The following is a 26,468-nucleotide window of genomic DNA, read 5'->3' on the forward strand; positions in this document are numbered from 1 at the left end:
CTGTTTGCAGATGATGTGGTCCTGTTGGCCTCCTCGGAGCGTGACCTCCAGCATTCACTGGGGTGGTTTGCAGCCGAGTGTGATGCGGTGGGGATGAGAGTTAGCACCTCCAAATCTGAAGCCATGATGCTCTGCCGGAAACCGGTGGATTGCTCCCTCCAGGTGGGGACGGAGCTCGGACAGGAGGGAACTTGGAGTTGAGCCGCTACTCCTTTGCGTCGAAAGGAGTCAGCTGAGGTGGTTCGGTCATCTAATTAGGATGCCTCCTGGGCGCCTCCCACTGGAGGTTTTCTGGGCACGCCCAACTGGGAGGAGACCCCGGGGAAGACCCAGAACACGCTGGAGGGATTACATCTGGACTGGGAACGCCTCGGGATCCCCCAGAATGAGCTAGAACATGTTGCCGGAGAGAGGGAAGTCTGAAGGCATGTATCATTTACTACTGCATTTCAACAAAGTCACTGAGGCTGTACTTATATTAGGCAAAGTGGTGCTTTGAGCTGCATGCTAATTTCAGCATGTTCATAACAACAATGTCAACCTGTTGTTTATAAGTTAGAGTCAGACTTAGAAGAATTTTACCATGGTCAACACTTCAGTTTAGTGGTGTTAGCATGCTAAGATTTGCCAAATGTCCGCCGAGTAGATGTCCTCTTAAGTTAAACTCCACACCTCCAGATTTTAACGATTGCTTTCTGTTACGATATTTCAGACAAAACTGAGATAGTCCTGATGGCATCATGGGACATCGTCGCGGTTATTGTCGCAGACATGACAAATCTCCTCTAGAGTCACAGAGGATACCGGGGTACTCCTTGTGAGGAGTAAACAACGTCATATATAAAATCTCTGCTCCTCTAAAGCACCACTGACCACCACTGTTTATTATCTGAGGAATGTCTGTATGTGTCATTCTGAGTCCCTTTATAAAGCCAGTAGGAAATCTAGATAAACCACAGTTTGTGTCCTTTTATTCAGGCATTCAGAACCTCAGTTAAACAATCACTGGAGTTTGTTTTTGTAAAAATAAAAAGTCTCTATCTTATAAACAACAGATGCAACATGTTAATTAGTGAGCTTTAGAGATGCTGGAAGGCCAATCTTTAATTCAGTCAGGGATCGAAATACAAGCGATGCACTTTCTTAGATAAATATTTATGACCCCCATCCCTTGTGACATGATGTTTAGGTTAGCAAAGAAGCTTCTCTGCATGAAGAAACATTTTCTCAGGAAGCTAAGCTAAATTGTTAAAAACCCCAGAAACAGGAAGACTCTCATGTCAGATTAGGCATGGCTTTCCCCAAAATCCCCTCAAAATGAGAGGGATTATTTTAAAATCTAAATTATATTCAAACCCAACTATTCAGGTCAGTTGGCAGAGACTTTAGTAGCCTGTGGACATGAAATACGAGATTCAATCCACTTTGAAAAACAACCAAAGACAGTAAAAGTTCACATAGATTACTATCATAACAGCACTGAGGGGGTTTCAAGTTTCAACAATTGCGGGTTAGCAGCAGCCACATTTCCCAACAGTGACAGTGAAGACGTCAGAAAATATGCCTCACACAGCCGCCCTGCAATGTGACCAGGGATTTATTCATTTGTGTGTGTCGGTCACCATGTCATCAAGTTGGCTGATTTTGGAGCCAGTTTCCTCTGTTGCTCCTTAAACCCACTGAGCTCCATGTAAACATACAGGAAGAAGGTAAACCCTCTTTTAGCACAAAGATTTATTGAAACAACATTGTGACCTGAAATCAAAATAGAAAGTCTCATATCATCACTGCCAGGAATATAATTCTTGGAGAAATGCTGAAGGCTTTATTTATCTCACTAAACGTATCGAGTCTACAAATACTGGAATCTTACAAAAAAATACCACCATGTGCAAGTTCTTAATTGTAGTATAAAAATGCTAAAACCCACAAATTCCCAAGGAAAGAAAAGACACAGACGACATGACCTCAGAATCCTCAGTAATAGTTTTGGCCTATGTGACCTCCATGCCTGATTGTTGAACTCATGCCATGTTTGTGATGAATGACTCATCAGAATAGGGATCCCAATGACCCCAAATCAGCCAGAACGCTGCTAACTGGAGCTGATTCTCAGTCTAAAATCCACAAATCTAAAATAAAGCCGTGCAGCAGATTTGGTCCTCTGATGTTGAAACACAACCAAGTGCACCAAAAATCATAAGTCCAGAGTCAAGTTGTTACTTCGTACTGTTTTATCTTCTAAACTTTTTTGTGTCATGTTGGTAATCTAACGTTAGGGCTTTCACACATCAAGCCGTTTTCTTGTATATGCATGGATTGTGATGGTAGTTTGTAGTGGTATTCGCACATCAACTAACACTGGTGCATCATCTCATACACTGCCAGCCAATGGACTGCTGTGTGGTTGTCGCTAAGAACAACACGGATTTCTCTAAAGCAAGATGGCTGAAATTACAATCAATCACCTGTCCACTAAATTGGACATCATGCCTCGCTGGCTATATTTCTAATACATTTCACACTATAACTGTGACTTAAGAATATAGACTTGGTGAACTGATTCAGTAAAACTGAAGAGACTATACTGCTGAATTACTTCTGAAAGTAAGACCACATTCTGCCTACTGTCACTGAACTCCTACTGAACTCCTGGTTACACTTTACACACACAGAAGAAGTGTTTATTTAAATTCATGAACAGTTTACATTCACACTACTGTAGAAAACGTACACAGAGCAAAGAGGACACTGTGTCCTCTAGACCTTTTATTTAATCCTAAATAATCTGGCGACGAGAAAATGTAAAGATATAATTTGCAATATTTTCACAGACAACAATGTACAGGCTGATACAAAAAAATCATGAAAGCTTCGCAAGTAAAAATAACTAAAGATCAGATCAGGCTCAATAGCTCAATATAGCCGACACCGATCAGTTAATATGCCTCGATCAGCCCCGATACTGATTTTTGAGATTGGATCAGGCCATAACCAGTCAATGAACATCAGATAAATTGTCATGACATTTTGTACATTTATGTTCCCCTGAGGATGAATCCTAATGATTTTCGTGATCATCTGACTTTTCATCTAACGCACATCAAAATGTTAATTTGTTAAAATACTTTGGTTAATAACCGAAATACTTGCAAAACTATATGACATTCCCATCATCTATATGACCTGCCAAACATCATGCTAAAATGTTTAATCCACAACTTGTAAAGTACTCCAGAAATATTAACACAAGCTCACTACAGTTTAGAGGGGAGCTTTTGGCAGCAGCCATGTTGGGAAATCGGACAAGTAAAACCACTAAACTTGCAGACAGTCGACCAACATTTCTGACATGAGAGATAAAAATCCAGTCGTTGATAATTCGTCGTGCACTATACTCAAAGTGCACGTCACATGACAACTGATCTGGCAGAAATGGTAGAGTGTCTAAATATTGTCGCCAGCTGAGGGTTGCGTCGCTTGAGCTACGCATAAAATGTCATCAGCATTGCGACATTAAAGAAAACTTATTTTGCTTTGGCGATATTTATTCCTTCAGCTTTCAATGCCTGCAGATGTGGGAGGAAAGAACGAAATCACAGAGGGGCAGAGCGTGTAACAGCAACTCAAACTGGATCAACAGAAATTCATTGGAAGAAAAGGATAAGAAGTTATCTTCAGGAAGTACACAACATCACAGTGAGATCTGAGAGATGGATGACGACAAATGATTTAGCAAAAACAGAAACACAGCTCTCATACTGAATCCTACAAGCTAAATGTTTTTAGAGTCAGAGTACTGGTCTCTGGAGGTATAGATTACCAGAAAGCAGACGGGGATGAATATCTTTACCATGAACTGAGTCACTTCTCTTCCTGTAAGTGCAGGGATCTGACATATAGAGGATGAATCATTTCAGTAAGACAAAGTTTGTCTGCAACACATTGAAACGGCTAGACATAAAAACTAATGTCCAACATTAAATTTGCTTTTTTGGATTTAGCCACAGCTTGTATCCTTACCTTATCCTCTAAATGCAAGAATACAATCATGTTGTCTGTTATTGAGAAATTTAAATAAATATGAGCTGCCCTGAGCTTAGAGAGCAGTTGTCTTTTTGTGGTGGAGGAAGAGGATCTAGGAAAAGGAAGAGTGACATTATTTATCAAAAGTTTGATGCTGAGGTTTTGGCAAAATATCAGAATCAGAATCAGGTTTATTGGCCATGTATGCGTACGCATACATGGAATTTGACTCCGGTTTCCACTCCGCTCTTAATGTACATACACTATTTCACAATAAACAAGAAAAAATATATAAAGAATAAAAAAGGGCAGCAAAAAAGTACAACATATATATATATATATATATATATATATATATATATATATATATATATATATATATATATATATGAAGAGTTTTGTTGATTCTGATATAATGCAAACACTATGACTCCATCTAACTGGTAATCCTTTTTTGTGAACTAATAAAACAATTACACCACATTTACTGTATCTGGGGATCCCTGGACATCCCTGCACACTGGGCTGAGACACACATGTTGAAATACTTCATACTTCCTTGATTTTAATTAAAAAGATCAGTTGCACCAAACCAAAGTCAAATGTAAATGTAGAAATATGTCGTTTTTTTATGCCTCGGCACATGGCTGGAGCCGTTACGTTTTCTCAGTGGATTAATGACTTTTCATAAGAAAATGACCAATGCCTAGCCCACAGCTGTTCCCAAGGTCCCAAGGAGTATATATCTTTACATAGACAATAGTTGTATTTTGCTATATCAATGTTGTATATTTCTCCTTTAACAGGAAGTATGTTCAATACGATTTTTACATTATTGTTTTGATTGAGAAAAGTGGGCAACAGGCCCTATTTATTTGTTTGTGACTTTAAGTGCTGATTCATGTGTTGAGGTATGTTTTCATACTAAACAAATCCTTAATGACGACCTTTTAGAGGTAGAATGTCGCATATTCTGTGTTGCAGCTTAGTCATAGGCTACACTCAAAACTATGTACACTTTTATAGCCCCATCCTGCTGCAGAGACCACAGACAGAGATAATACATGTTAAGTGCATTTGGAATTAAATTAATTACCCTTACGACATTCAAGAAAACTATAAACTGTGCAGAAACGGCTGGTACATTGCATGATTGCAAACTGGGGGACATTCCAGTCAGCGTTGGAGTTTCCAAGCCTTGGCATCACTAAGTGGATTGTTGTTTCTATAATCTGCCAGCTCCCTTTTGTCTGCAGTAGAGATGAGCAGTGCTGGTTTACTTTTCGGAGAGGTGTTGTGTTCTGTCTTTTAAGGTCGGCTGCAGACAGAAACCGTCGCTGCAGCTCCTCACTGTAAACATAAGTCACACTGTAATGAATGTGATGGCTGGAGAGTCAGAGCAAGCTAAGTGCATTGACGTCCTGTGTGTGTTCTCGATGCCAATCAGCCTTCTGTCGTTCCTCACAACCATTTACAGTCATCTCTGTTTGGGACAAAGCTGGAAGACAACTGTTCCAGCTTTGTCCCAAACAGAGATGACTGAAGGTCAATGACTAACCTTGTCCACATGTGCATGTAAACTACTGTGAGTAAATCAAAACCTCTGAGGCTTCGACAGCACCAATTCCCCCCATTGAAGTGTTTTTGAGCAAGAAACCATATCATCCAGTCCTCACTCACTCAATGAAACTCAAAGTGTTCATAACTCAAAGAACATGATAAAAAACACAACTCACGTTGACCATTAAAGACACAGAAACAAGATTAACATCATGAAAGGACGCCAGGAAGTCCATTAAAGACTCAGTTCATCCAAATTACATTAAATATATATTGTATTCCTGCTCCTTCAATGTTCAAAGCATTGAAACAATAATTTAAAGAAATTTAAAGACTGTTTTTGCAAAAGTAGCATCCTCTTTCCCATAATATATAACCCTGCTCACTAGCTGCTCATATGATGTGTGGAATATTATATCTAAAATCCGGAGCAAATAGAAACTATCTGTGTGTCTAAATAAAAGTTATCATTTGTTTATCAATTTGTAATTTGGGTGAACTGGCCCTTTAAAAATATAACAGTGAAAAAACACGTATTCGTTGATATTTGATTTGAATATTTATTATTATCTCAAGTGTCACCATCAAACCTCTGATACAACACTGTTGCATTTTTTTTTACTGTTTCTACATCCAAATATGACAATATGAAAAAAGTCAGCTGAATTAAAGCGTCTTCTGTCTTTACTCTTTTCTTTACTCACTAGCCAGTCAAGTTGACCTCGTGACAGGCTGCCACAACTACTACGCTGTAATGACGTCCACATCGGCAGATGAGACATGAAGCGTGGATCGAAAGGGAAAAAAACCGTGTATCCCATCCATCCCGTCAGGATGATGGATGTTTCACTGAATTAGAGACAGCCCCACCTCTCCACAGTTGTGCACGACGACCTCTGGTTAACTGCATCTGGATTGCTGGGAAGCAGAGGGGATGAGACTAGAGAAAATACTCCCACTGACTACTTATCATCTGTTACAGATGTTTAAAGGGGATGCGCACTCCCAAATCCACGATAGACCACATTAACAAGTTTATCGACGTTTCGCGATGGAAAGCCAGAACTTTACGCACGGACTTATAGTCATAAATGAGACGCTGGTTCAGAGAGCACATGCGCACGGGACAATCGCTTTACCGATTTCTATGTTCGCCGGAGGTGCCATTGGGAATTTAATTGCCATAATCGTCCTTTCAATATCAAGACAGGAGAGGAAATCTTCAGCTTTCTACACGCTGGTGTGCGGTCTGGCGGTGACGGACCTGCTGGGCACCTGCCTGGCCAGTCCGGTCACCATAGCCAACTACCTGGGCCAGGACTTGTTGACGAACCGACGTGTCTGCGAGTTTGATTCCTTTTTGTTGCTGTTTTTCGGGTTAACAGGAGTGAGCATCATATGCGCCATGGCAGCAGAGCGGTACCTGGCTATATGCTGCCCGTACACCTACCAGCGGTGGCGGGTGGACCGACGCTTAGCGCAAAAGTTCCTTTTCTTCATTTACATCAGCGACATCTTCCTCTGCTGCCTGCCGATGATGGGCATGTCGGAGAGCGAGCTGCAGCCGTGTGGCAAGTGGTGCTTCATCAAATGGAGGGCACAGGAGCCCGTGGCCGCGGCTTACTCTGTCCTGTACGGCGTCATCAGCCTGCTCCTCATCCTGGGCACCATCGTGCTGAACCTGGCGGTGTGCGGAGCGCTGCTGCTGATGCGGCAGAGGACCGTGCAGCGGCCCGTCACCACAGCCAGCGTCCGGCAGAGGTGGAGTGCTCTGTCGTCGGCTGCAGAGACGCAGATGATCGCGGTGCTGGTGATGACCTCCGTGGTGGTTCTGGCCTGTTCAGCCCCGTTGGTGGTGAGTCAGTGCGCGATTGTCACTCAAATTATTGATGTTGCATACCATCCACTTTGCCTATAATATATGGTACAGAAATACCTGAAGAAAAGCTTTAAATGATCCTTCAAAAAACGAAACCAAAGGGGAATACACACAGTTTAGGTATTATATCTGGAGGTTTGGCCATGTCTTAGCATTATGATAAATTCATTATTGATAGAAGTATTGAGATGCTTTGCTAAGTAATAGTAGCATCACCGTAAAAATACTAAAATAAAAGTAAAAGTTATGCAGAACTTGTGGAAGTATACAAATATAAAAGTGTTACTGTTTATTGTTACCCATGCATTAGAATTTTAGTTTATTACTAGACCTGGGTTGTTCAATCTAATGCATCATATTATGTACAATGATATGTTTTGTAAGCAAAATCTTAATGTGTAAAGTAACTGCATCGGTCTAATAAATGAAGTGGAATAGAAGTAGCTCAAAAACCCTTCCTGTTAAATACAATTTTGCCCTTTTGGACCTCCAAAACGTCAAAAGTCATCAAAAAGAAAATTATTATTTGAAATGAACACTATTCATATTAAACCGCTGACAAGGTCACATGTTTTAGTCTTAAGCATGCAAAAGCCAAACAGTTGGGGAAGCAGTGATGTGGTCCACATTTTATTATAGGGTTAAAATAGTTATTGCTCAATTTTCATAAGAAATTAAGGAACGATAACCTGGATTTGAGTTGGGAAACCAGACAAATAACGAAAAAGAGGAAATATTTCAGTGGATATTTAACAATTGTTGAGTATTTTAAAACTCTTACTTGCTATAATGATGTTTTTGTTCTTAAAAAGGTACGTGTGTTTGCCAACCACTTCACGATGAAAAATGACCAGGCTGACCTGGCTGCCATCCGGATAGCCTCTGTGAACCCCATCCTCGACCCCTGGATCTACATCCTCCTCAGGAGGTCACTGTTTCGACGGTTACTCAGTTTATCCAAGCGATGTAGAAGCACTCGCAGAAGTTCATCTCCTAAAATACAAAGGAACCCATTTTATCCCGAACTCATGAGGGAGAGCCACGCTTTCACCCAGCTGATGTGCAATGCAAACATCATGACTCAACTGCCTGCCACCGTCAAATTCACTCCGCACAACGCAGAGAGCCTCTGCCAGACTTAACAACGAAGACGTGGTTGACACCTGTGAATGTCTGGTGCTCTCTCAGGCTGCGAGCAGCTCGATGCAGGGACTCTGTCTCAGAGCTGTCGTCAGTGGGATGGAAAGACTGCAACGTCTCTGCCGACCCACAGCTGGACAGGACCCTCAGGGTTACTGGAAGATTATTTAATAAAAGTAGACTGATGATCTGCATCTATAGACGTCTCCTGGACAGGACAGAATAAACTATGTGACTTGGATGTTATTAACGAAGTGCAATAATAGGACATGGTCGAGCCTTTGTGTCGTGCCTTTCACTGTCTTCCAGCTTCGCCTCATACAATCGGGGCTCTGGCTTCAACCTTTTCATCACTCATCACCTCCTCCCTCCACCAGATCAGCCATACAGATCACGTTAATTAATCAGTATGATGCTATAGGAATCTTCAGCTCATGTCATCTGGAGGTTCAATTGACCAGAGACTCTTGGAAGATCCAGTGTGAAAAGTCATGTATTCATTTAACAGTGCATGGATATCATAAGGTTTTACTAGAGGTTTTGTCATGTAGGGCTACAGGTAGATTCAGACCCCCCCCCCATCCTCTCTAAGTTACAGCCATGTTAAACCAGCAAGAGGTTAGTTTTGCATCAGGAGAGACATTTGAAACACTGATATGAGCTTGATGAAGCACTGATTAAATTATACTAATTCATATTTGTAGCCCATTAAAGATCCTAGCTTGAGCCTTGGTGTCTTTTGTTGCTTTCATCTTTTTACTTTTTAATTTACTTTGAAATGCCTCACTGCTCTGATGTTGAGGAAGCTGAAATTGATACTGCATTAAATGATTTATGGCCACTAGGGGGCAGAAAAAACTCAAAAACAAGTAGTAGTAAACCAGTTTAAACTGGAATATATGGCTTTGGTTCCTTCAGAGGACAGCACACCGTTTCTTGTTCATTGAACCTGAAACCGAAAAACGCACCTGCTTTCATAAATTACACAAAATATGACACTGCAATATAGCTGAAAACAATAAAAAAAATGTCTGCATTCAAATGTTAATAAAAAGGACAAAGCATAAATATGTATACTTCAATGAAGATATTCACTTTGTTCAGTATTTCATAATGCATTTATTCCCCCCCCCCACATTTAAAAATACCATTTACTAAACATAAGCAGACAAGACCGTGCATAGCTGCACTTCTGTACAACAATGTCTGTACCTTGACATAAATAAAAATCTATGAACATCGGTTAAGTAAAAAGTCTGCCTCGAGATCAATTGCAGATGCACAAAATAATAATTTTACAAGTTTTACAAAGTAAGCTCCCCTTTCTCCATTCCTCAACATTTACATCCCAGTTGAAAGCTTTACAGGAGAGAGCAAACATCCAAATGAACAGTTAGCTCACTGTACAGAAACAAATAGCCATGTTTGTCTAAATCAGAAGGAAATCCATAAACTGTGTCCTACATGTTGTAGTTTATGAATTTTAACATCTTGCTCACCTGCAAACAAGGCCCCCCATCCTGTGGTGCACCAGCACCAAAAACAAGTTTATACTTTTTGCACACTGCTTTTGGCAACATGAGGAAGAAAACACATGAAGAAATCCAAAAGAGACTAAAAACATTCGCTGCAGCAGACAGTGAGATCAACCACAAAAGGGTCAAATGTGACTTGCACTGTTTTCCTTTCTGCAGGTTGTATGTGAATACTACATTCTTGAATGAAAGGATTGTGTTGTATATTTGTTGAATAGTTGTTTTTGGATGTTGTGCGTCGATGTCACACTGCTGTATAAGATGTAATCACATTTTTCAGCCGTTGATAAGTTTAGATTTGAAGTATTTTCCTCTGATATTCATGTGAAACGATCTAATCCCACTGGGGGGCACGATGAGACCTCAACCTGATTTATTGAATCTGATATGCAGCTGAAGTCTCCATTTTATTTTTTGCCGTAAAAAGGCTATTTGTACTGAAATATGTCATTGACAAGCTAATTTAGATTGTTTGTAAAAGCATTCATTATGATTAAAAGGAAGCAGATTTCCCTCTTTTGACATTTACAAAAATAGTTCGGCAACAATCAGCTTTCTATGTTATCAATGATCCACCTGTTGAAGACACAATTTCAAGAGCAAAGCCATTTGAAAAATGGTCCGTAAATGTACGATTTAGCATTGAAGTCATGATTGCTCACTGTCTAGTAATATATCAGAACATGTACTCATAAGGTAGTATTTTCAGACATCTGATTCTCCACATAACAGCAGTAAAAACTAGGATATTGCAGTGAAATAAACATCTAAAAGGGTTCTGGTTGCTTGACGAATGATACCCACTCTTCTTTAAGCTCTGTTTTGGTCTTCGCCGTCTCCTTATATTAATAATAATAATAATAATAATAATAATAATAATAATAATCTGGTGCTTTTGCGGTTAAACGCTTCACTTTGTCCTGCAGCCACTCGGTACATCTGTCTGGAACGGCGCTGTAAACACTAGCTTGAAGAGCGTTGATGAGAGCATTTACATTTAACTATACTGGATATGTGCGGCTGTAAAACCAAACAATTAGAGAGCCATCTATATTATTTTTCAAAACAGTTGCCTCTATGAAATGAATCATGTTAATCCATGCTGACACCACAGTTTGTTATTTATGAGGCTGCCGTCTGTGGTGGAAGTTTCTAAAAGTTCTGCTTTTGTATTACAAAGTACAGCCTCAAAGTGTGATACACAAAACTACAGCAGCAGTCTTTATATAATACGGTAATAATTGTTCCAGGGCTGTTGAAATTCACTAAATGACAAAAATACAGGTGTTTTATGGTCAAGCAATCCAAAACAGCCAACTTTATCTCCTTTAAAACAGACGGTGGTGACTTCATTCCCTGCTGGAGAAAGCCAGAGCAGCTACGGGTTACCAAGATCCTACGAGCAATGTCAGCTCCAAACTATCTCAGCACTTAGTTTGTTTTAAGTATAAATAAAAAATGAATTATTATTACTGATACTAGTTTGTCTCTGGGAAGCCCAGAGCACACAGAGCTTGTATTCCTCCAGACTAAATAATGTGACAGTGTTTTTAAATTTGTCAGAGAAGACAAACAGTGCACCGAAAAAAATGAGAGGCCATATTAATAACCACACTGTCCCTTACCCACATCCAGCAGAGAAGAACCAAGCTCACAGGCTACAACTGGCACTTTCATAAAAGCTGAATTAACGAGCGTTGTCCTTACAAAATAAATGAGCAGAAATACAACGTTGATTTTTAATGCCGAGACACTTGAATCACCAAAACAAAAAAAAGAACCTTATATTGTTGCAGTGGGACGCTCAGCGTGCAGAGATCCTACAATAAATGAAGGTTTTTCAATAATAAATGATGATTAGTTAACAGTTTTGCAGACAGTAAACAATAGTGATGATCAACCTTTTTCAACTACAGTTGAATCTTTAATTGCAAAACCAAACCTGTGATTCCATGCATGTCTCCTTTTGAACCTGTCCCGTTACAAAAATGCTTTAAAGTAAAACAGCATGACTTTAAAGTCACTTGACAGACCGCCACAATCTGCAGAACAAATGTTGTGGTTTTATGATGTGCAAACTGGAACCAGGCCTCTGTTTAAAAAACAAAACAAAAACAAACACGCAGAAGACGCAGCTGTGGTTCAGGCTGAAAAAATAACAGGAGAGAAAATCTCACTCTGCCCGAGAAGCTTCGCAAATTAATAAATACCAAAAATCAATTTAGAAAATGGTTCTTCATCTCAAAACTATGACGGCTAAATAATGAATTTTAACATCTCTTACATTTTTACATGGTTAAGAGTCCCTAAGAAAGATGAAACAGGAGAATTCTTACAGTATGCATAGTGAGAGGACGTTTTGTTTTGGTAAATCTAAAATGTAACTTTTACATTTATGCTCCATGATTAACGGTGAACTGAAGTGTTATGTTGTGGAGAAGGACAGATGTGTGGTCATTGTGAGGTCATTGACAGTTCTGGGTGACAGAACTGGTCTCACTCTGAAAGTTTATCTTAGTTCAAAGACATAGAGGCATTGGTGTGTGTGAGAGATGAAAAGATGGCAGTTAAAAACACTTGCCGAGTGTGACTGAATGTTAACTGATCTGCTTGTGCAACAAGTATTCGAATATCAGCTTCTTGCGGATGCTATGATGGGATGTTTTATTTGTATTTTTTAACATTTGGGCATTTTTGTTCATCAGGCACTTGTAATTTTGAGGGACGTTGGAAAGTGAGTGTCGTCTAAATGCTACTGTTGCCATGCTAACATGCTCGCAATGACAATGCTAACGTGCTGATATTTACCATGTATATTTACCATGTTAGAATAGCATGCTAGTATGCTAACATTAACGGTAAACACAAAGTACTGCTGAGGCTGACGGGAACCATCATTAATTATGCAGGAATTTAGTTATGAACACAAGTATTGGACACATTTTGAGCTGGTGGTGACGCTAGAACAAGTCAGAGGGTCACCAACGGTATTTCAACTCATCCTGAGGGGGACAATCCATCCAAAAGTTTAAACAGTATTTCACTTAAAACCACAAATATCAACCTCTTGGTGGCACCAGATGAAAAGTCAGAGTGAATTATCATCTGGGGACAATGAATATCTGGTGGTGGACTTACATTGCCATTCATGGAGCCACAGCCAATATTATGTCATCAGGCCAAATCGACAAAGTTTTTAAGTGCACGTCTGCTAAAGCCCCTTCTGCATCAAGTGTTTTAAAGTGCAACACGTTTTATCCACTGAGGACAACGACTCAAACAGATTGTTCCTCCTCACATCATTACAGGTGCCTCATGTAGAAAAATGACGCACCTTCATACGAAATGCCTAAAACCAAAATGTTACAGCCTTCCACAGAGATTTGTTTGGAACAGAATGTAACATGACTGTCGTTTCGGTGCAAGTTAGCGTTCACATTTAATAATTACAGCTGAGAACCGTTTCTCTGAAAGTATACAAAATAATCCAAAATCCAAAATCCAAAATGATGGCTGGTTGTGAACACATAACACTTCCAGACAGTAAGGTGGAAATCATTCATCCACTACCTTCTGCATGTCCACCTGCTGTGACACATTTCTGTGTGTGGACAACATGTCTGAATCTGCTACCAAACTGTCTGGAAACAGGAGATCTAAGTTTTGTTTCCTCTCAGACCATCACCATCACATACAGGCGGTACCAAACTAATAAATACACAATGACACACAGCGAAGCCGTCGGAAAGTGAAGTTTAGAAACGGAGGAGCGTGGGAGAGGTCACGTCACTGGCCCTCTCATCCTTCCTATCCATAACAAACAGCACTTGCCTTCAGTCTCGTGTTTGGAGTCGGGCTGTGTCCCGCTGATGGGGAGGGGGGGCGGCGGCTACACAGTAATGTCTATGACAGCCGCCCAGATCGAGGACAGACTCCTCCCTTCACACCACGTACTGGTGGTTGCTGTTGTAGTTTGTCGTGTAGGCCTGCCGGCTGTACTGGAAGTGGTCGGTCAGCACGTTGTTCCAGTTGTGCTGCTGCTCTGAGCCGTGGGAGAAAGGCACTGACCCGTTGGCCTGGACCTTCTCCAGCGCCGGGTTGTCAAAGCACACCAGGTCCTGATTGGTGCTCGGCAGCTTCTTCTTCTCCTTGTTAGCGTCATACTTGGCCTGTTGGCAGAGGGAGAGAAGGGCAAATGGATTTTAAATGACTGGGTGTTTTTGGTTCTCTGGCACTGCACCGTGGATCCTAAATAGTTTGGGTGGGTCAGATGTTTCTCCAAGAGGAAGCGTAACTTAACTTTTTACATTTCAGTTGGATGGAGAGTGAAAGATAAAGAAAGCTGCTTTCCGGCAGTTTAAGAAAGAACGAGCGTGAATGGTATAAAGTGCTGACAGAGCGTACACTACATATAGACACATACCTGCAAACTCATAAGAGGTGAAAAAGGTGACAGACACCGAAACCCTCCGTTGGGGGAAGGGACTTCTACTGTTACTGTAAAGATGTTAGAATTGTAGCCTATCTTCTATTTGCAATTAATATGCATTCAATCCAGGTCAATTATTTCAATTAAAATGATAATCTACTCTGGCTAAGGTAGCTTATCAAGAGTAAAATAATAGCTGTGATTTAACTGCAAGCTTCGAATCTATACACCTCTGCATTAGCAACCCGCTGAAATGAAGGTACAAGCACCTTAACCCTCTCGCTCATTACTTCAGGGCCCTTGGGAGCAACTTGGGACTGTTAGTAGACTGGCTGTGGCCCAGCTCTACCAACAGCTCAACCCTGCGTCATATCAAAGATGTTTTATTGCGAAGATCACGACGTCACCTTTTTTTCTTGTTTCACTCCAAACTGCGAAACGCAGGCTGGCCAGTTGACACCCCCCCCCCCCCCCCCCCCAAAAAAAAAACAAAACTCTACGGGTCTACACGATTCACGTGGATGATATATTTTCATTCAAAACGGCGATTTTCACCAAAAAACGTCAAGTTTGCAGGTATGTAGACAGCGAATATAAAGAGCACAAAGTGGTGGCCAGTTGCTCTGGAAAAGAATGCATTGCTGTACAAAACTTTTTTTTTTGATCGCCACAAAGTAAGGCCAAGGCAGCAAGAATAACTGTAAACTGCAGAATAACAGTATTTGTAAACCTTCATACATTTCAACAATATCATCTGCTGATATTAGTTTGTCACATGTACAATGGTGGAGATGGCTGATGAAGAGTTTTCAGTCAAAAAGGAACAACAGAAGATAAATTATTCTCGTCTCCTTTAACTTCTGCCTCTCCTCTTTCCTAAGTGGTCAGGTTGACTCACCTTGTTGTAGAGGAAGACCCCGACAATGGCCGTCATCATGCCCATGACGTTTGTGAGGGAGACCGGGTTGCGCAGCATCAGCAGCGAGATGCTAATGACCATGATCCTCTTGGTGGCGTTGGCGACAGCATAGCTGAGCGGGCTGACGATGTTCAGCACGCTGAAGGCGATGACGTTCTGAGCGAAGTTGCAGAAGCCACTGATGAGCAGGAGGACAAACGTACCTGTCCATCCGGAGACGTCTGCCTGTGAGGAAAGCAAGCGAAGGTCAGGCTACGTTCAGGGTCTTAAAACAAGACAGGTGCTGCAGAGCTCCAACCACCACAACAGGTGGTGTAAATGTCATGAGAAAGACAGTACTGCTACTCACCAGATCTCCATTAACAAGAAACACAGAGAGATCCACCAGAACCCAGGTGGGCACCATGAAGATAACTGCATTAAAGCCCAGGATGTTGAGCAGCCTTAGGTGGTGGATCCTTGTGTCGCGCAGCACCTTTACAGAGGAAGGATCAGTTCAGAACAATGTAGTAGAAAAACAAACAACTGCACTAGCGAAGGAGATGATGTATAGTTTTGAGGATTTTATTGTTGTGTTACTTCATGTTCCTCCACTACGACCTTAATCAACGTGACAGTCTGCTCTTTGCTATTTCACTTTCTGTCACTACTGTTTTAAAAAGAAAACGATCACCAAGTCATAAGGAAGATTTGTGCAAGGGTCAGTAAAATGCAGCAACCACACACATATGGTCATAATCAAAAGAGAAACCCTTTTAGGATGATAGTTAGTGGTCACATGTAAAATCTAGTTGCTCCTCCTTTTTCAACACAAAGCCACTTCCCTTTTAAAACAGCACTTTTAAAACACACAACTTCACAAACCAGGATGTCAGTTTCAGGCGTTTCACAGCAAACCGCCAAAGAAGTAAACATTTTTCAATTACCCTCCTCCCCTCATCATGTGGCGCACACACCGGCCTGAGAACGAGTTACCTTCTTGGAGAAGATGTTCTGCAGAGAGAAGCAGAGCGTGGCAGCCAGAGCACTGATGAGTCCAGAAACATCAAAGGACAGCTCAGTCGCTGTGGCCAGCAGCACTCCTCCAATGATGGGGATGAGCGACACGTAAACCTACGACACCACAGAGACGGAGGGCAAAGTCAGCGGAAACCAAGAGAAACAACACTTTATAGTTTATATCAAAACATCATTTGCATAGAAAATGCATTTCCAACATTCCCCTGAAACTTAAATTCAAAGCACAGCCTCATTTTAACCTCCTAAAGATAAGTGGAAATAGTAAACCCTTCTATCTGAGACCACACACACCTCACAGGTCTTCTACTGCAGGATTTATTTGCATTTTGAAAATGTTGGATCATGAGACATGCAGTTATTATAAAACTCACTTATGCATCCACTCACTCACTCACCCACTCTCCTCTCCTCAAACCAACCACACATGTGAGACTGAGAAAAACCTGCTTTGATGCTTTACTGCCATCAACAGATCACACTGCCCTCAGTTTTATTGTCCAAGTTGTCTCATACATGCAAAAAAAATAATAATTAAAAATTCAGAAACACAAGCAACAAGAATGAGGATCTCTGTAGTAAGAAGTAAAAGACAACTGGTTTGGAACTGGTCTCTGTGGACTGTGTCTTTAAGCATCTCTCTCCTTCGTAGGTTGATGATTAAACATTTTCAACCGGATGTGATGTGAAAACAAACTTTGCGTAACAACTTGTTAAACACAGCACAACATTATCTTCTGCTAACACACGACTCATGCTGAGTACTTTTAACTCGAGCACACTGTTGGAAGGCGGCAGGTTTTCTTCTTTGTAACCCTGAAAATTAAGAGAGGCCTCGGCTATTTTGGCTGAGACCCAGATTTCTGTCCTATTTCACGTTTACCAACTTATTTTGGAAATTCATCCCGAAGGCTTTTTGAACTCAAAAGGAAAAGTTGGAGACTATACAAATGTTTAGTCTTATGTACTCCGTTCTATAGAAAATCTACAGTGTCCACTTCATTAGGTACACTTGTGCACTCTAATCCAATACAACAGGTCTACCATAAACTCTTCATGATGCTTGTTTTGTACACTTTATGATGTTTGAACATCCGTCATTTAACAAAGCCGAGTCAAATATAAACACTCAACTGAGATACATTGTTTTTTTACAAAGTAGTAGTTAGTGGTCTTAAGGTTCTTCAGTGCGGCCTGCTGCTCCTCAAACAACAACAACAACAACAACAACAACCACACAACCACACAACCACACACACACACACACACACACACACACACACACACACACACACACAATCGACACCTACGTTCCCGGTCTGTGGACCCGGCCGGTGTGAATACTGAACCGTACGGTAAACATGACACGCTGATGTGAGACTAAGAAGGTTTCCTAATTCACATTTAGCAAACCTAGACTGTAAGATGTTCCACCATCAGGATGAACATTGAGCTGTATTCCAGAAATGTCAAGCAGCAATAGAGGCAGATATTACGGTTCTATCTCTTTTTTCCAATAAGATCTGCTTTGTCTTACATAATACAGCTGCAAGTTAGAACTATATCATAATTAGGTAATCAATTTAACAGTTTGACAACTGAACCCAGCTGTGTATCTAATTGGTTTCCTACAGTTCTTTGTAAAGTGCTCTATGGTTCTTGTATAATATTAATTGAGGGACAAGTGTTAAGACTAATTTAGACTTCGTCACATCCAATTTTGTATTTTAGTTCATACAGTACACACAGGCCAAGATGATTGTCGATAAATCAATTAATCAATTTGTCAATCAACTGGAAATTTGTTGGCCAACAGTTTGATAATCGATTATTCATTGAAGTCATTTTTTCAGATCAGTAAAAATGTATATGATAGTAATATTTTTGATTTTGGAAAGAAGATCCAAAATTGGAAGACATGAACTTGTGCTCTAGCAAATTGGGATTTTTGCAGTATTTTCTCAAATTTCATACACCAAACAATTGATTAATGGAGAAAATATTAAACTTTGAGCGAATTTGTAAGCAGTGATATGATCATGTTACCATTTCACAAACTTTTGTGGACCATTAGAAACTAACAGAATGACTTATTGAAGGTTTTGTTTTGTGTTTTAATATAATGCTAGCACTTATTTTTTTGTTTATTTGTAATCTCTGTGTATGTACGTTGAGAGCAACATAAAAACCGGAGTCAAATTCCTTGTATGCGTACGCATACATGGCCAATAAAGCTGATTCTGATTAACATAACTCTTGATAAACTCCAGGATATACTTTATTACACTGACTCAAGTTGATCGATCAAGTGAAAATCCATCTCATGTTTATTGCCACTCCTGTGATACAATTTTGTGAAATGCTTTTCGCTGGGAGGAACCAAGAAAGAAAAAATAATAATAAAAAACATAACGTATCATAACAAAAGAAAAAAAATAAAGAAATTGCAATCAACACAATAACATAAGAAAAACGTAAAGAATAATCCTAATAAATAACCCAAAACCTAAAAGAAATCACTTCAAACTTTACACTAGCAAGTTGCTTCCCTCTGCACCATCTTAGGGATGAAAAAATCTAAATCTAACAATGAGTGCATGCACCTTACAGGTGATTTGTCTTCGAAATAAATGACAGCTCTGAGCCAGAGAATTTTGTTCTTTTTTACTCTGCACTAAAAATGTTGAACCACGTGAAGCCTTTCCACCAGCTGCACGCAGCATACCAGAGACAGACATGCAGCAACACAAACACAGCTGGCTCCTATAGTATGAAAAGTAGTGAGTGAATTTGGGGATTTAACAGGTGAATATGGATGACTTGTGAAAATAAAAAGTTAGGATCCCCCACTGACACCCCCCCCCCCCCCCCCCCCCCAAAAAAAAAGAAAGACCATTTGACCAACTTCAGGGACTAATATGTAATATGAGACGCAGTACTGTGCCACATCACCACTGCCCCGTCTCAAACACTGAGACGCGGCCTGAGGCTGGAACAGAGCGGGCCTTGTGCCTTGTTTGCTGTCGGACTGACTCACCTTTGTGGTTTGCTTCTCCTTCATGATGATTCTTGATAACAGCACCACCCATATTGGCATTGTAGCTTTGACTGTGTGAGGGAAAAAAAGAAGAAGTATAACAATCAGTTTGTAGTGCCATTCAACAGCAGCAGGTAGAGAGTACTAGAGTAAATACGTTTGGGCAATGAAATGCTCCTACGTCAAGAGCAATACTCTGTCAAACACACCTCTATTGCACTGCGTCACTGACTGATGTACTGTTAGGGTTATTCTGGTGTGTGTTACCAACAACAATGACAGAGCTTTACTCAAGTTTGGAGACTCCCATATAAATTTAAAAAAAAGATACTAAAAAGGATCAACAAGACATACTTTCAGACCTTAAAACATCTAAACTAGATTAAGCACTGTAGAAAACTGCCATCTACAAGTGAAGCAGCTTTCAAAAGTTTAGAGCGATATATTGACATTACAACTGTGACTCTCAAATAGTGTTGGAGGTTCTTTGAACTAGTTTATAAGAGGTCAAAACAGAAGACAAATACTTATATTTGAAGTCTACTCAGGACTAATATATTTACAGGTTATAGTTACACTCAGTTGCCGGTTTATTAGGTACATCTAGCTAAAACAAAGGCAGTAAATATAAAGGGTGTAATGTTCAATTTATGAGGCTGTAGTTGTGTTCTGGTGCTGTTGAACTTTATGACATTGTACAGAGCGGTGTTTCAAACAGGCTGGATGAGGGATGATGTATTTCTGTAGGCTGACCTCTGAACACAAAACCAGTGGGATTTTTCTATTGAATTTTGTAATATTGCAGAAAATAGTCCGAGTTTATGATACTTACATGTTTTGTGCAGCAAGATTATCTTCATAAATGAAAACCACATTAATAAATATTGAAGCGTAAATGCAATCGCCAGAAGTAAAAAGGGTAATGTGAAGGCAGACGTGTCTCATTTTAACACCTGTTAGCAACCGCCTATTTTAAGACACTTAACAGCTGCAAAATTCCCGTATTTAATGACATATTGTATATCGTAGAACAAAACCCATTCTTAAAAAAAAAAAATTGACTTTGTGACAAGGGAACCCAAGGTGCAATAATGCTCACTCACTTCTGGGTTTTAGGAGTCACTCCTGCACCACTCTTTATTCTGTCAGCCCATTGTTACCATGAGGGTACACTTCATATGAGAAACACCTCTCGCTATAACACAATACAGCTCAACAGCACCACAAACTGCAGCCACCAAAATGATCATCAAGTTATAAAATAGTTTCAACTAAACATGTACTGTACATTTCACATCTTCACTGTCAACGTACTGGTGGAAATTGATGGAATGTTTTTATTTGAGTCGTTTTATCTGCTAAAACCAGTTAGTTAAGACACTTAAAGAAACTATCACCCACGATGACGACTCAGATTTTATTGACACAGCAGTGATAACACCCAAGTTAGGTGCCAAGACAACCAGGGTTCTTTAAAGTGGTGTAGATGGGGTGCAATTTCAAGTGCACTTATGTGATTCTATAAACACTCAGTTGTCATTATATTAGGTAGCTCAAACTAACGCAGTTGTATTTTTTAACCAGATTCCAATTTATTAGGTAAAGCAGTCTGCCAGGCCTGCAATAAATCCTACTGTCATGAAGGCTGTTTCAGAGAAGCGTTGATTCAACCATAAGGTAATCATGGAGGCTCTACGTTGTTATGCTTTAAACAGAAGAGTTTCCTTTATCAAGTCTACCCTAACTGATACAGAAGTGTGGGGGGGGGCAAAAGTTTAGCAACACCTCACCACACACTGCTGCCTCCAAGAAGACCCTAAAGTTGTATGAACTTCTCCCAAAACAGTTTCAACATAAACTTAACATGATAACCGCCAGGAGGATTTAATGGAGGACAGTAGTATCAGACTTAATTGGTATCAGCTAGTTAGGTACAACGTTAAGTTAACTGAGTATAACTTCCCCAAGACAGACAGCTAGCCTTATTGAATTCCACAGCAAGTAACCCAATAGTATTCCACGTGGTCTATCTTAGGACAACATCTATTAAATTAGGAACTGAGATCCAGCAATCAGAGATCAAAGTTAAAGACCGCAGTACAGCAGGTTCAGTGCTGGACCCTCCCCCCTGACGTAGTACATCAGCCCTAATTAAGTTGGCTAGCTAGCTAACAGCAGCTATTTAGTCAATCTTAAATGGCGCCTAAAGCTGACCAATTAGTAGTTAGAGGACCCACAGTGACTCCATTAACTTAATGAAAGCCTGTCTGTTCACGACCTCCAACACGCCACACCACAGCGGGGCCCACGAGCTAGTTAAACGTTGGTGTAGTTGTCCAGCGTTAGCCGCAAAGCTAACATCAGCTGACGGTACAGACACATCATCAAGTTACCCAGGTGGCCTCACGTTATCACCCATAATAAGTCAAACGGCCCGTACTCACCGGTGTGCGCGTACGAAACTGGTACTTTCCATATGCTGAAGTGTGCCGACACAGATGCAAAGTATTTCCCGAAAGCCAAAGGCAGGATGTACCACTGGTAGTACTTGCTCGGCAGTTCTGTTTTGGGGACTCCCCATGCCCGCAACAACGGCGGGAGGAAGACGACGATAGAGATGATGTGAAACAGGGAGACCGTGACCGGGTACGGGAATCCATTGAGGATGATTTTGTTGACGATGTTGCCCCCCGAGCTGACCGTGTACCAGCCCACACACAGGAACACTATCCGGATCCCTTCCCTAACAGGGGGCCGGTCCGCCGCAGCCATCTTCCAGCGCGGAGTGACGAGTCACCGGCGGTGTGCGTGTCTGGCTCATTGGGGGAGGGAGGCGCCGCGCGACTACCAACAATGAAGGCTACGCACAGCTTCCGGTGACACGTTTCAGAATAAAAGCATTTCAAGGACGTGTGTTTATTAAATTGAACTGCTGTGAACTGCATTCAAAATGGTAGATCTTGGAGTTTGAATTTATATAATCAACCATTAAAATAGAAGTTAAAATAACGAATGTATTTAAAACTTTGAAACAAACCACTTGGAAGTGCATGAGAAGCGATGACCCATTCCCGGAACATGAAAGTGTTCAAAATTAAACGAATAGAAACACATTGTGAAATAATAATAAATATACAATATAAATAACCATGACATTGTGAAATGTACGTTTCTTGTATTTTTTTCAAAATGTCCTTTTTCCACTTTTCATCTCAAGCTTCAGTGTGAATGAGCTAAAATGGACATTGAGCACAATGAGTATCCATACTCATATGCCCTGATTTGGCTACAGAATTTATGAAATCCTCAAACTCCATGTAGGAAAATCCTGCATTTAGGGCTGCGTCTAATTATCCGGTTTTATAATCATATATTTTTACAAGTCAATTTGTTCAATATTAAGGCAACTATTTCCTCAAGGACAGTGAAACTACTTATATTTCCGAAACAGTCCAAAACCTTAAGAGACGCAGCTTATTATCACATAAGACAAAGAAAAGCTGCACATGCTCTAGGTAGTAGGGGATGTTTGGTTTGCTTGAAAGATTTTAAAATAATGTTATTTATTAAATAGTTGCCAACAAATTCTGTTAAACAAATTGATCAAAACAGCTACAACTGCATTTACAAGAGGGCAAATTGCATTAAAGAGTGCATCAGGAATTGTTAAATTTTCTCATGAGCATAGGAATGTTGTCGCCAAAAAGTTCCAAGTATACTGGGAATAAGTCAAAATTAATCTGAGTGATGTGTATGCAAATTCTGCACTGTGGAAATTAATTTGCCAGTTAGGTTAAAAAAAAAAAAAAAAAGAAGTAGTAATTTGTAAAGAGTAAGCAATACACAAGTACAAAGAAGACAATCACAATTTCATCAGGTTTTTTTTATTAACACATATCAACATGTCCACTTAAAGGACTAAGTAGCAAATATGTTCTCTTCTGCATTTGATGGAACACAAAAGGCTAATTTCTGTACATTCACTAAGGCTCTGTCTTTAGGGAAAACACAGGTTTCCATAAGGCAAACAATATCTACAGGAATGATAGTAAGTACTTTATCCAGCATGTCAATTTATATCTCAGTTCGTTCCGACAGTACAAAGATGCAAGCTAGTAGTATTAACCGCTCTGCCATTTCAATTCATATTTTATAGCCTAAATACACAGTAAAGGGAAAAGGCAAGTATAAAATAAAGTTCACATTATCAGAATGTGTCATTTTGGAGAGTTTCCTGTGTTGGACTGTCACTGCTGCATCACTGAACTAATTCTGAATAAAACTAACAGAAATGTTGGTGTAGCCTGAACATGTATATAAATCTTAAAATGAATATGTAAATAGAAATAAATATCATACATGACCACATTTCTTTACCAGCAACATGCATTTTTCAACCCCCATACCAGCCTCTCTTTCCCTCACCCCAAACTGCACAGTCACATCTGGCAATTTACTTTATCGAACAGCATTCAAACCCAACAACACAAAAACAATATTTAAATGTTTTAAAGCTGATGTGTCAGTTATTTTCCAGCTAAAAGTGGCTGCACAAGACAGTTTTGCAATGGGTAAACATCTGTTCTAAAGATGTAAAGATAAACGTTTTTCACAGCAGTAGATAGTCGTTAGTACCAATGGTAACAATGATAGCTACTTGAAGATAGCATTAATTTCAGCTTTAAACAGCTAAATAGCCTTCAAGATGCATGAGTCAGCGTAACAAAGACATCATTGGTGCTCCAATTATGTTACTTACTACCCTCTATTGAAAGGTGATTAAGTTGATTGAGTCACATTTTCTTTTAAACTTTAACTACAAATTTATCTTAAATTCAAAAGAAATAATACTGCACTATGGACTAAATGTACGTGGCATGTAGATAACAGGAATACAATGTAGCTGTGCAGTTTAATGTGTTGTCCTCTCCCATACAAAGAATGGCCGGCATTGGGAACTCATTCTGTACAGTTACTGAACAGCTACAGCTAAATGTTCAGATAATGCATAGCCTCAGTTCTTCGTGCTGTCCTAACACAATGTCCAAAAACTCCTAAAAACACTGATTACACCTCCCTGTGCTCCACACACACCCAAGCAGACGGCACACCGATTCCACTTTCACCAACGGTGCAAAACAGCAGCGTACACTGAAATAAAAGTACACACACACACACACACACACACACACACACACACACACACACACACACACACACACACACACACACACACACACACACACACACACACACACACACACACACACACACACACACACACACAGAGAGAGAGAGAGAGAGAGAGAGCTGCTCCGCTATACGATGAAGGCAGCTCACAACCCTACCTCCGCTTCAATCCAGACAGACATACGGCAGTATGTTTAACCTGCTCTCGTCTCCATGCAGGTCTAAAGAGATGCACTCCGTCCAGTCATACCAAGCACCCTTTGTGTCATAGCAGCCGTTCACACCGGACCAGTGCTGCTTGTGTAATCTGTTCAGGTCCTCGTTGATGACTTCTCTGCTGACCCCCGGTAAATCCCTGGCTGGGAGTTCTGGTGCCAACACGTGTGTTTCCTTGACATCTGTACTTCGGTGTTCCTCTTTTTTCAAGAACTCGGTCATGAAAAAGTGTGCACTGGGGGTGTGTGCGCCCGACGACGTCAGCACGTTGCTTTGCTGGCTAAGGTACGACTGGATGATTTCGCTCCTCGACAGCTCTTTCCAGTCCGTCTGCTGGAAGGGACTGGGAGGGACTGGTGGAGTCTGCTTTGGCGGCTCTGACCACTGAGGCTCCGGTCTGTGGCCCAGTCTGACCCCACCCTCCTGGCACGACTCCTTCTGAAAGGAGGATTTTATCTGTCCTGTTACAGGGTCAAATGTCAGTCTCCTGTCTTTTAACCTGACAGGTTTGGTGCCATCCTCTATGGTCTGTCCATCTAAATTGATCACATGGTCCTTAGGCCTATATTTCTGTCTTTTCCTTTTCTCTGTATTGATAACTGCACCATCATCGTTCAAACTAAGCACATCACTGCAGGAGGAGGCACAAGACTTGTGAAGAGACGTAGTCGGAGGCCTGCTTTGAGAATCCAAATCTGACCCGGATGAGTGCAAACCCTGAACACAACCGGTGAAAGGCTGAGTGGAAGGCTCCGGCCCACAGGTGTCCACAGACCCAGGCCTCACGGTGGGGCTAGAAAGACCCTGTGCCTGTGTTGCAGTCTGTTTGACACAAGCTTCCTGCTTTGGAGGTTGAGGACTGTGCAAGGAACAGCGTGGGCTTCTGGGTCGATTCTGGCCCCCAGAGAAAGCTTTCTCCTGTCTGGCTTGTTGCTGTAAAACTGATGCTTTTAGCAAAGAAGAAGTGCTCGGAGGCTTGATGTATCCCGGGGCACTTGGATGAGGTTTTACAGCATTGACCGGGATTTTATTTAGCCTTTCATTGTCCAAAGGCTCAGAAATGTCCTTATCCAAAGACTGATGTGCACGAGTATCTGTAAAAATCTCAGAGCTACCACCAATCCCATTGGTCGGCAGCTGTTTGGAGTTGTGAATTTTATCGTTAAGAGTCGTTTTGGATATCTTGGCTGGCAAGAGCTGTCCTTCCTTCTGGTCACCCTTACGTTTCCTGATGCTCGGTTTCTCCACCCTCGGGGAGTAACAGTTGTTGAAGTCGTTTCTGTTCTTTAACTCTGCACCTGTTTTACCTGATGGTGTGGTGGCAGCTGTATTGGAGATGCAGGGATGAGCACCACCATTGGAAGACCACGATGCACCGCTGTGTCCTTTGGACAATGCCTCACCCTTTCCTGGCTCAATTAGCTTCTGCCAGTTTCGCAGGAGCTTCTTGGCCCTTTTTGCCAGGTCCTCATTCTTGGTTTTCTTCCGGACATCGTTGATAAGCTTGCCAAGACGGGTTT

At 40.9% G+C, this 26,468-nt stretch overlaps 3 protein-coding genes across 3 annotated transcripts; 1 reads left to right on the top strand and 2 right to left on the bottom strand.

Moving 5' to 3' along the window:
* The first annotated feature begins 6,538 nt into the window (after window positions 1-6,538).
* LOC137890690 (prostaglandin E2 receptor EP4 subtype-like) lies at window positions 6,539-9,560 on the top strand. The gene is made up of 2 exons (XM_068734862.1): window positions 6,539-7,441; window positions 8,278-9,560. The coding sequence occupies exons 1-2, from the start codon at window positions 6,638-6,640 to the stop codon at window positions 8,605-8,607; spliced, it is 1,134 nt and encodes a 377-aa protein (XP_068590963.1). The 5' UTR covers window positions 6,539-6,637; the 3' UTR covers window positions 8,608-9,560.
* Window positions 9,561-9,709: 149 nt separating this feature from the next.
* slc35e1 (solute carrier family 35 member E1) lies at window positions 9,710-22,329 on the bottom strand. Its single transcript, XM_068734861.1, has 6 exons — window positions 21,987-22,329; window positions 19,543-19,613; window positions 16,464-16,601; window positions 15,838-15,963; window positions 15,468-15,713; window positions 9,710-14,309 (listed from the first exon to the last, which is right to left on the bottom strand). The coding sequence occupies exons 1-6, from the start codon at window positions 22,312-22,314 to the stop codon at window positions 14,082-14,084; spliced, it is 1,137 nt and encodes a 378-aa protein (XP_068590962.1). The 5' UTR covers window positions 22,315-22,329; the 3' UTR covers window positions 9,710-14,081.
* A 1,091-nt stretch (window positions 22,330-23,420) lies between these two features.
* Window positions 23,421-26,463, bottom strand: LOC137890699 (mediator of RNA polymerase II transcription subunit 26-like; the record flags this gene model as incomplete). Its single annotated transcript, XM_068734877.1, has 1 exon — window positions 23,421-26,463. A coding segment is annotated over one exon (1,566 nt), but the record flags the coding sequence as incomplete, so codon positions are not given.
* Between the last annotated feature and the right edge of the window lie 5 nt (window positions 26,464-26,468).

The sequence above is a fragment of the Cebidichthys violaceus genome, unplaced genomic scaffold (genome assembly GCF_023349555.1).
Source record: "Cebidichthys violaceus isolate CVI_PGR_0920_01 unplaced genomic scaffold, fCebVio1.0.p SCAF_68, whole genome shotgun sequence".
NCBI classification, from domain to species: domain Eukaryota; kingdom Metazoa; phylum Chordata; class Actinopteri; order Perciformes; family Stichaeidae; genus Cebidichthys; species Cebidichthys violaceus.